The 12,054-nt window shown below is 36.7% G+C and overlaps 1 protein-coding gene across 2 annotated transcripts in view; it reads left to right on the top strand.

Annotated features, from left to right (window-relative positions):
- LOC110049637 (ubiquitin carboxyl-terminal hydrolase 9X-like) overlaps positions 1-12,054 on the top strand; it is a 195,556-nt gene that overhangs the window by 64,803 nt on the left and 118,699 nt on the right. For both annotated transcript variants that reach the window (XM_089293533.1, XM_089293532.1), the window contains exons 19-23: positions 3,566-3,716; positions 7,926-8,013; positions 8,999-9,050; positions 9,163-9,234; positions 10,017-10,120. In XM_089293533.1, the coding sequence (XP_089149659.1) occupies positions 3,566-3,716; positions 7,926-8,013; positions 8,999-9,050; positions 9,163-9,234; positions 10,017-10,120 (467 nt within the window). The remainder of the gene's footprint in view (positions 1-3,565; positions 3,717-7,925; positions 8,014-8,998; positions 9,051-9,162; positions 9,235-10,016; positions 10,121-12,054) is intronic.

The following is a 12,054-nucleotide window of genomic DNA, read 5'->3' as shown; positions in this document are numbered from 1 at the left end:
CATATCTGTCTCCGCAGTTCAAATATATTATCTTTCATATAATAGCTGCAAAAATTTACTTTATATACATGTAACAAATTGACGTCAGTTTTTCTTTCGTCTGTCCTGTTGTTGATCATGAATTTGATCATGAATTTGGTCATGAATTTGGTCATAACATTGTTAAAGTACCTGTGGATCCATGAGGTGATAGCCGAGTGGATCCATAGACTACTTTGACAATGTTATGACAAAATTCATTGTCAATAACAGGAAAGAAACATGAAAAACTGACGTCAGCTTTCATGGTAATAGATGTCCCACAGTAACAATAAAATAATGAAAGATGCGAATGCAGCCATAATACTACTGGAAAAATGACCTGAAAAAATTTCAGGCTCTGAACGGGATTCGAACCCACGACCTTTGCATTACCGGTGCAATGCTCTACTAACTAAGCTATCAAAGCCACATGAGAGCAGTCATTTGTGGGTTCGGCCCTATATGTTCAGTGGACTTAATACTCGGCTCAAGTATATGAATTCCATGGTAATAGATGTCTAACAGTAGCAATTAAATAATTATTATTAATCATTCTCATTTGTTGATGCATCGCATAAATTATATATTAATGTGTCTGTCCGCTAAGTGACAAAGAAAATTAGCCAATGAGCGTTCGAGAATATCTGCAGTTATTGTAAAAAGTTGTGTTGAATTGAGTTCGTTTACACTAGACTTGTTGACTGTGAGCAAGCAAGAGACTTCGTAAAATGATTTATTAGAGAAGACAAAACCGTTGTCTTTGTCATTAAGTTTGTAAGGTAAGGATAAGAAAATTTATGTAATGCATTCTTTTGGTTTTGACTCAAATGTCTATTCATCTCAATGATTTTTCAACTACAAACCAAGAATATATGCAAGGCATGAAATTATGCCTACTACACTTGCCATTTCGCCTAACTATTTCGTGTTGGTGACCAAATCCTTCTGAATTTTTGAAGATAATTATTTAAAACAAAATTCATGGCAGTAATGGACTTTCAGCAAGCTAGTTTTTGAAAATCTGCACAAACCGCTAGACGCTATCTTGGATTTGAAATAGTCACGTAATGTATAATGCATTCTAGTGTCCACTTAGTAGTATTGCATCGGCCTGCCATGTGACAAAGATGTTGTTGTGCTGTTAGGGAAAGTGAGTTCATTTCAACTTAAAATGACCATTGAAAGTGATTGAAATTTATTTAAACTTCTGATATAAGTACAAACGTGCTTATTTGAAGAGAGATGTAACAAAATTTGCCTGTAAGCTGGATGGTAAAGCGATGTTAGCGTTTGGTCATACAAAGTAGAGTGATGTCTGAAACAAGTTCACAGTTTTTAATTCCTTATCCAATTGAAATAATTGTCATCTGGTTACGTGCTGTGACTTCCTCTTCATATTGAACAAAAAAGTATATTAGTATTACTTAACCAAGGCATTAAAGAACAACTTTTATATTTAATTGTTCCCCATTCTTTAGTGAATTAAATACCAGTTCGGCTAGCCCTGAAGCTAAAGCCCCTGATATTATTAGGAAAGGGCAAATAGGTTTGCGGATCAATGGATTTGGCTTAAAAAAGTGCACAGATTATGGACTTTTGCAATAAATTAAACGGATTGGTGGATTATGAATATACGGCTGATTGTGGATCAGCTATGAATTTTAGCCTGGACTCTGGACTCTACCTGTCTTGAAGTTTGGATTGTTGATCCTAAACGAAGTTTGGATCATAGAAATTTGTCCCACACACCCAAGGAAAGACGGACACTAAAAACAAACATCTTGCATACTACTAGAGTGAAAATAGGCCACAGAAATTTTTCAAACAATGCAGTTTCAGATTTAAAAGAAAACATTGGCCAATTGAAAATGGCTCAGATCAGCAAATTTACATACCCCTATTCACCTTCCTCTATCAGGTCAGCCCATTATTTCATTTTCATGATAAATTACAATGTAGGTTTTCACCCCAGTAAAAAAGAATAAATTCAAACGAAAAGTTGTTGGAAAAAATGGCGACTAACTTTTTGAAGTTGGCGGCCAACTAAAAATAATTATTTAGGAGCCATGTGGCTCATGGAAAGAGAAGTTAAGATGATTTCTGCACAACGTTCGAACAATAATGGCAAAAATAAAGTTACCAAAAAAGCCTCATAGCATGCTAATATTTTGAATAAAGGTAAACAGAACTTATCAAGATTTAAGTTCTCAAGCTGACCCCGCTAGAGAAAATTAAACTTGAATTTATCCATATTTAAATTAACATGGACGTTTCGCGTTAGTCGTAAACACAATAACACATGCATTAAGCATTCTTGCGGTGTTTGACGTTAATTTTCTCAAGAATGCTTGGGTATTTAATTGCGGGGTCACCCAGAGAAATGAAATACAGTGAGATGTTTTAAATAGTATTCAAAAAGTTACCGTGCTGTGAGTAGATTTAGATAGTAATAAATAATTTTTGCACTTACTGCTTGAACTTTGAGCGGAATCCGTCTTAATTTCATGCCCTGATATGGTTGGACTTTGGCTGCATATGTTTTTACATGAATCTTGAAATTAAATGTACATGTACACAGATGTTACCGAGTTTCTTTGAATTTTAGTTGCTTTAAATTTTCATTGGATGTAACCAAATGCTGACAAAATTTTGCATTCACAAATTTTTGCTACTGCAAAATTTTGTCCTGCAAAATTGCAGTAAATTTTGTTACAAAAGGTATCACGTCTCCAAAATTTTAATCAAAATGTCAATGAAATTTCATGAGAACAAGGAACCAAGTTTAATGAATATTATTTGCATTACTTTTGAACAATACTGTATATTAACTTGGTCAGGGAAATTTCATTTTTTCCGGGAAAAGTCAGATAATTTTGAAAAATGATGTCTGTGCCAACCATGTCAATAGCTGGTTTTCACATGGCGTCACCAAAATTCGAACTACAAAACTATTGATCTTCCTGAGATTTTACTTAAATGATGTATAAGAGCAGCTGGAAACTAATATTCATACAAATTTTCGCCCCGAATGGGTTCTTGGTTTTGTGATACACTACACTTGAATTTCTAAGCTTTTGTGTGACGCGGCATTTACATGACAGCCTAGAGAGCTGTCATGATGGTTAAAAAAGTGACTTATTGCGGGGAACTTGGCTATCTGAACAGTTCATGTCTTAGAAAAAGTATTATTTTAATGTTTCAGAGTTCCTCGAGGGATAAATTCACGCTTTTGTAGCAAAACTCAGTGACAGATGTTTCTGTTGGTTTCCGGCCGCCATGTTGGTGCCCATACGGATGGGCACCAGCATGGCGTCTCCATACAAATCTCTATAAATTTGGGTAAAAAATTTCTCCGCATATCTCGCATAAGAAAAATTGCTGTGACCAGAATTTTGGCGAGAGTCTTTGCATATTTACCTTCTTTCATTTCCCAGATTCTGGACTTTATCTATTGACCGGTTTTTTTGATTTTGATCTATTTTGAATTGCATGACACTGAAAACCAGCAATTGTCGTAATTGTGCTTATTTTTTAATTTTATTAGGCACCTCAAAACTACTCACATACTCAACGTAACCCTCATGTGTATTACCGCCATGAAGTTATAAATCAGCTGCAGCAGACTCACACCCTGGTCACAATAGTAGCTGATAATTTGGCAAGCTACATGCAGAAAGTACATACCCTACTTGAAGGTAAGGGCCAAAATAATGCAAACATTATTTCAGCAATACAAGAACTGTGTCTTGTTAAAATTAAGTGAGACATAATTATGTGCTAGCGTAGGTCAAATTAGTGACTCTTTACATTAAGCTTCCATTGAAAAAGTACTTTAAATTGATGTATGCACATTCGTTGTGATATATAATTATTACTAGTTTTTGTTGTCATTTGCTTTCATAATGTGTGCAGTTAAGTAAAACGAAAAATATTAACTGTACAGAAATTCACTGTATTATTTATGTGTCATGTGATAAATATAATAAAATTAATGTGAGAAAACTGTTGCACTAGATTTGTATGTTATAATTTAGACCACAGGCTCAAATGGTTTCGTTCATTCTGTCTTTTGTTTCGTACTTCTTTATTGTCAAGTCCGCTGAAAGTGTTTTTCTTACAACAGTATTTGGCCACATTTTGTAAAAATGATTTGAACTTGATCAGTGACTTGCCATATGAGTAACATCTGCCTATCATAAAAATCATAACAATGCCCATGACAATCAACAAAAATGTAACCTGTTACCCGAAAACATTCCTTACAGTATCTGTTTGAATGGCTGAATGCACGGCAAGTGAACGGATAAGAAACAGGTCCACAAACCGTTCAAAACAGATACGTAGAATGGCTGAATGGCTGAAGAAAATTTTTGAATGGATGATGTCGAACAGCTGAATGGCTCGGGAAAATTTTTGAGGTTGAACGGCTGAATGGCTCACCGAAAAGTTGAACGGGCAAGGAAAATTTTTGAACAGCAGAAGTCAAACGGCTGAGTGGCTGTAGTTTGTTTTTGAATGGCTGGCTGTGAAGGGCTGAACAACTGAATAGCAGCTATCAAAAACTTTCAAATGAAATTATAAACATAACAATGAATAACGGCAAGGTCAAATTAATGGTTTTCATCTGAGAACTGATTTATCTAAAACTTTGAATAAATTTAATCCTGTGTTGAAAGTCTAAGCTTTTTAAGAGTAAAGCAAATTCATTTTTTACGGCCTTCTGCGCCTACTGGCGCAATGAGAAATGATGATGATGATGATGAAATTCATTTTTGCTGGGGATAAATCAAAATCCATAGTCGTCTGTTTCCACTAGCTATATAAAGTTATGCAAACATCTTGACAATGCGTAACGCAAAGACTCCCGGAATGACTTAATAAACATCTTGCTTGTCAAAGCACTGCCGTAGGGAGTAGGTGACACTTTCCCCACTATGTGTATCTTTTAAACTAAAAGCACTAGTTATAGTGCTGAAAATTTCCACAAAGTGCTAGTAATTCTTGTTTCCTTGAGTGCGAGCAAAACATATATTTTTGTTTTAGTAAACCTGAGTAAACAAAATGAACTTGCACTTTTCCCATCCTATCAATTATGATATCAATAGACTTTGAACTTGTGAGTTTTTTTCAGTGCAATTCAAATCACACTTCAAGTTGTGCCACATTTTTTTCAGAAAGGCATGAGTATCAAATTCTGCTCGTGAGCATTTTCAAGCACCTGCAAACAAATATCATCCCGTGAATAACATATACCTTGATATCAGATCCTATGAAATGTCTTTACAGGAAAAAGCCTGCTATGCGCAGAATTAGCTGAAAACCCATGACTTTGTGCGTAGTAATTTACAAATACTTTTCAAGTGAATTATAAGAATTTCACGTGCATGTGAGTCTTTGCTGTAGCAAGCATGTATATTTCCAATCACATGGCTCTTTCTTTTCACACACTTTTTACATATTCTTCTCATGATTTTCACACACACTCCCAGTGGTGTTATATAGTCAAGTATTTTCCCAAACAAACTTTTGCATTTTTGCAACCAAGGGATTATGGGTATAAGTAAACACAAAGTAAGTACCAGTCATTGTTTATCATTGACTTTTATTAAAGTTTTGGCTCCTGAAGGAGCTGTTCGATGTGTGTTTTTGGATGTCATGAATGAAGTTTCTTCTCATATTCTGCCTCACTATCAGTCTTGAACTCATTGTCCTTGGCTATTTCATCACCAGTTAGTTCTGGCATTTTGTCAGTAAAGAGCAAGGAAGTAAAATTTGTTGTCCTCTGTGGCATCAAGAGCATTTGATATTCCATATATTTTGAAGGATTGTTTCACCATCTCTGTTGAAATTGCTGCCTAAGACTGCTTTACCCAGTGGAGGACCAGGTCTCATGACAGGACCTTCTTTCCAGCTGTTGTGAATTCATAGGGACCCTTCATCATGCACGAGAGATATTGTCTGTGCATGTTTTCCTGAAAGGGTTTGTTCAGTCACTTGTTTAATCAGGAGTGAAGTTAGGCTACCCAGGATAACTGCCACGTCGATCTTTTGGAGCTCAAGTTCTGCTTTCACCTGTTCTATGAAATGGGTCAGAAAGAATCCCAAACAAGTTGTGAGCATTGATTGTAAGGGTTCTTTTTCAATCAGGTATGAATCCATTCTTTTACACCTGAAATGAATAGATAAACAACCATTAATTTTCATTGATAATGTACCAACAATAATTATTTATGGTGCTGAGATGTGGAAGTTTACATTAGGGGACATCAAATTGATGGATGATTTCCATAAAAATTGTGCGAGGATAATTCTGGGCATATTTTGGCGACATGCTTCCTCCAACATGATTTGTATGAAAGAGCTAGATAGAATCCCATCTTGGAAAATTTGAAGGTTAGGGAATCGCTTGGTCATGTCTTGAGGAGAGAGTAAGACAATAACTGCTAAGGTGCTGTCACCTGGGCCCTCGAAAGTAAGAGAAGGCACAGCATACTAAAGATTGTGTGGAGGAAACTGTTGAAGCATGCACAGTGAGTGAGAACCTGGGCTGGACTTGGTGGAATGAGGTGAAACAGCAAGCAAAAGACCTTGAAGGATAGAAGACATTACTGGGCAGTGTTATGCTGCACTCACAGGAGCCATCAAGATGTCACTTGTTATTGATTACAAAAGGAAATGGGACAACTTCAGAGCCGTGTTCCTGCGCACCGAAGGCATGTGCGTGGGGCCCCATACCTAAGAAAATTTGGTAACCCATCAATCTCAAAAAGTTTGTCGTGAGACTGTTCGTAGGTATGTCTGTACACCAAGCCTAGCCTAATACCTTGAAAAATAAACATCTTTGATATTGGACATCCATGTTATATTTGACAGCTGTCAAAACAAGGTATCCGCTGACCAGTATCACTTGACCACATTGCATGCTCAGGTTTAGAGCTTATTGAGGTTGTGTTTTTTTTTAAGTTGACCACTGACCAGGTACTAGTTTTAGTTTGGATTGCAGGCTCAAGTCAGGTTATTACTCTGGGGGAGAAAGAGGAAGTATGTGCAAAGGCAAAATATTGGCGTAAATTAACCCCTGGCATGTTGCTGACTTTTCTTCTGACATATTCCAGGCACAATCGTCTCTTGGAAAGTCCCTGATATGTGTTGTGACTATATCCCTCATTTAGGTCAAGGACGATAGTCTTTGTATTGATCAGCGTTATGTCTGCAGGTAGCTGATATATTGCATACATGATTTCTACAATCTTGGGTATGCTTATTGGGTATACTTTGTTAAAATTTAACTAGAATATAAGAGTGAAACCAATGACATGCTCACAATTGATAATTTTTAGGTTTCTGATCCAAGAAAAACAGATCTTTTTCCTTTAGGGTAAATTGTTGTAATCAGGAACTCTGCTTTTAGGCCTGTCTAAATCTATATATTACCATTTAAATCCATCCAGTCATCCTTCTGAAATGATGGTCAAACAATAAGGTCTCATGGAGTGCACGCCTTTAAAGATCACTGCAGGTGGTAATTTGTTCGCAATTGCGAGTGTCACTTTGAAGCTCTGCTTCTCTTCTGTGGACTTCTCTGGAACTGTTCTACTGCCACTGAATTGAAGGGTTCCTCTGGATGGAAGCTCAAACTGCATACTAGGAGTTTCATCCACATCATCACATTTACGTGCCTGGACGGCTTTCTGATTTGAATATTGGGTTTTGGCTTATAGCTGAATGTTTTGGGTTTATTTTTCAATAGAATCTAACAGTTTCTTCAAAAAAGTTTTGACAGTTTCTCAGTTTTTAAATCTTTAAGGATCACTGTAACAGGCTGGAGTAACCTTATTAATTTGTAAGCTTGCAGTTGAACATCTTAGATCATAGCACTGATCATTATACTCTGTTATTATTAGGCAAACCTGATATGGACCCAAGTGAGCTTCAAACTGATGGAAGATATAATCACTCAGTTCAAGTGCAGGAACGACTTAACTTCTTGAGGTATTGATACAGTGGTAGGAACTGATTAAGAAGTACTGCTAAATTCTGGTTATTTCTTGTTTCGGGAAGGTCTGGTGTGCAAGTGCTCAGGCCTATCAAGAATTTGCTCTTTACTGATGAAAAGAGCATTTCACCACTTTCAAACAATACTTATTGCTCCAATTGTATCTCCACTGTCTGTAAACAGATGCAAAGTGAAATTTTACAACTCCCGTTTGGGAATTTGGCAATTCAGATCTTAAGAGACCGAAGCTGGTGGTGAACTTTTGCAACCTCATTCCCAGGTCATTGCGCCCACAAAGCATCATGGGTACCCCACTTTTCTCGGGCGACGCTTTTCAATGGGCACAATTCTGTAATGGTTGGCATCACCATTTCTCGTGGCTCGTTTGTGTTCAGTCAGTCTCGTGTTAAGGTTTCTGCCAGTCTCACCAATGTAGGAAGCATCGCAATCGGAGCATTTGGTCTTGTAAACTGCTCCCTGTCTGTTGTTGGGTTTGCCCCTGTCTTTCACGTTGGTCAGTAAGTGTCATAATGAAGTTGTAGGTTTGTGGGCTACACGGATGTCGGTAGGGCTGTAGGATCCGTAGGCCTACCTGTATTACATGTAGTTTGCACTGAAGCTGGTAATTGAGCACTAGAGGTGGCCGCTAGCAAGGCGGAAACAGGCAAAGACAAGTTGGATGTGGCTGTGTGCAAAGCTGCTGACAGAGACGAAACCACAGACTGATTTACATTTGCCACGGTGAGAAGTGGGCGAATTTCATTGACATGTGATGTTCTTGCAGACAAGACCCATGTCCAATTTGCAATGAAAATTTTGAGTGAAAAGGTGTTGCTTATATGCCAGTATTTGTGGTATTATTAATCTGGCTGATTACTGACAAGAAAATCCAGAACAATCACCTCTGCATTTACAGTTAATGTTTGAACCGTGTGATTAATTTTTACATTTTCTTAAAACTAAGCTTTTATTTACCCGTAGGTTTCTTCTCAAAGATGGACAGTTGTGGTTGTGTGAACCCCAGGCTAAATTGGTAAATAAAAAATTAATGTGTTTTTAAACTTCCAGATGTGGCTCAGTGGGGAGTTTTTAAGATTTTATTTTGAATAGTATTAGTTAGGCTAAGCAACTTCTTTATACTGTAGATCTGGCAGTGTCTTGCAGAAAAAGCTGTTCTACCATCAGACAGAGAGTGTTGCTTCAAGTGGTTTTCAAAGGTAGAGTCTACATTTCCATAAATTACGTACAATAACATTCTTAATTACCCTCTTGAAAAAAATTACTGAATTCTGACTGGCTAAAAAGGGAGTGCAACTTTTCTGCAAAACCAGTGCAGAAAAGTGTAACCTGAATGCAAATTAAAACAGAGAGTACAAGGATACTCAAAGACTGTTGACAGTCATCTGAGGTATTTCAAGCGTAGTTGAAGTTCACCTGAAGTCTTCTGAAGATAGCTGAGGAAATTAGAAGATTTGCAAATAAACACATCCGAAGATAACCTGAACATGTCAAAAGATTTATGAATATTGCCTGAACATTTCCTAACAGTACTTGAGATTAATCGGACCCTTCTGATGATTTTCAGAGTTTGTAAGATCACCCAAAAATTGCCAGAGATGACGTGTAAATTTTCAAAGAATTTTCCAACATAAATTGGAAGTTTATCACAACATTTTAAGAAATTTCCCAACACATTTGAAAGACCAAGGACAGTGCCTGTTGCCAAAGTAATCAATTAATGTAAAGTTAAGGCAATAGATAGTGTCATTTCAAATGTATTATAAACAAGTAATCACATGATTATTCTTGTTGAATGTTGAATTAATGAATACTTGTACATTTTTCAAGGACTGCAAACTGCACTCATCCTTTGGGCTCTTGGAATTGTAAACCTTCGAAAATTTATTAACAGCTATTCCAAAATTTGTGATTTCCTATCCTTGTCATTTTCCCGTACATGCATTCTCTCTTCACATATTTCATTGTTTTGGGTTTGCAGTTAATGGGTGATGAACCAGACCTTGACCCTGAAATCAGCAGATCATTTTTTGAGGGCAACGTCCTCAAGTTAGATCCATCTCTGTTAACAGAAAATGGGATAAGGTTTGTAATACGGAACAAGTTTGCCGTCAAGTGTCTCTGACAGCAAATAAGTTGTTGCACGTGTATTTGATAACTTACAGTATGGTAAATTAACTGCTGTTAAGATTCAAGTGAATGGCCAAAAAATTTCCATACACAGTTCTTTTAACCTTAAAAGAATTAATTATTGCTTCAAACTGGGGGCACAACTTGTCAGTAAAAATATCAGAAAAAGTGTCTTTAAATTTCCATAAATTAGCAACTGTAACTGGACAGAGTGAAAAATAATTATTGACTCATGATGTGATGATGGTCAGATGTGTATGACCGGGTTCTGCAGCATCACCTATCCAGAAAGTAAATCCTGAAGCAATTTTGAGGCCCCCTTTCCTTTCCAAATCATCTCCACTTTTACTGAAACATTGTCTTTTAAGGTGGCCGAACGCAGTTTTTGCGCGCGCTTTTGCTTATGCAATTCAGCATGCGCACATATGCGGTCAATAGAGCAGGGCTGGAAATAACAGTCGGTCATTGGACATTGTCCGACCAAATTTTAAATATGTCCGGCCAATTTCACATTATGATCGGACACGATGTAAAAAACATTTCACCAACACCAAGTTATTGTCCATCCATAAAATTTAGTTAGATACATTGTTCAAAGGCTCAAAATTGCGACCAGTACGGTCGCTAATGCGGCTAAAATTTCATCTTTGGCCATCAAAAATTCTGGTTTAGTCAGCAGCCGAAAATACGTCTGCATTTACAGGCTACCACAATGACGATTACATTTCTCTGTGTTGACGATCAATAACGGTTATTTTCTCAGACATTATGTCCTTCCAGAAATACATGGTCAAAGATCTTTGCTTCTATAACATTCAGTATAAGAAAAGAAAGCAATCTATCCTTTTGCTTTGTTGTAAAGGATTCCCTCACATCGGAAAACTTGTAAATGGCTGATCGTGTTTGAAATTGCCCTATAATGCATCGCAAACCCTCAAGCATTAAGTATGTCATGTATGCCTACCGAATGTGTCTCTTGGAATGCATGAATCTTTCAGACATTACATTAGCTATGTATACAAAATTAGCAGCCAAAAAAGTCTTGGAAATTTTTTCTTTACAGATTTTATGCATTGAGTTCTTTTCTGAATAAAATTCCTACCTGATTTTTATCACTTAGTGTTTAAATGGATACTCAAGTATTTTTTAAATTTTGGGCCCTTGACTCTGAAATTTTGAGCCATATCCTGGAGCCCACTATGGGCTCCTGCCATATCATAAAGCAGAATTGTCCGTCCGTGAGGCTTCAAACGGGGGTCTGAATTCCCAAGAAATTCAAACTAAAAGTAGATGGGTCTATGAAAAGGCCGGGACAGGAGTAATTGGGGTAGTTGCACACTCCTAGTGATGGGCTCCTGCTTTCAAGGGACACAGTCAGCTGGAGCACATGCATATTAAATACCATTTCATAGCTAATTTGCATATCACAGAGATGTAATCCATACTGCTTTTAATCAAATATGATAAAAATAATATCATAGGATGAGCAAAAGCACACTCAAAAACAGGCTTTTCAGTAAACGATTGGAAAACTATCAAGCAAAACACTGTGAAGATTGAAGCGGATTCCTGAATGTAGTTTGATTTCAGGTTGAGGTGAAATTTTTTTCAAAGTGAGAAAACTAGTGTCTAGGTTAATACGGTCCCAAAGCTAACTGTGTCCCTTTAATGGTAGCATTCAATAGAAAACTAGGTTTGCTTGAAAAACATAAAATCAGGAGATAACCAGGAGAAATTGGTGCATTCATATCTCTTAGATAAAGTCATCTAATCATCATAAATGAGAAATGAATCAAATTTAAATGCAGTTTTGAATGATTTGTATTGAAAATCTTTATAGTATGCTAATAAATTTTATTATGCTAATTATTTATGCATATCAATTATGC

This window comes from Orbicella faveolata, unplaced genomic scaffold (genome assembly GCF_042242905.1).
Source record: "Orbicella faveolata isolate gen_17 unplaced genomic scaffold, um_ofav_v1 contig_25, whole genome shotgun sequence".
Taxonomy (NCBI): domain Eukaryota; kingdom Metazoa; phylum Cnidaria; class Anthozoa; order Scleractinia; family Merulinidae; genus Orbicella; species Orbicella faveolata.
Note: the sequence above shows the minus strand (reverse complement) of the source record. Positions and strands in the feature narration are given on the sequence as shown.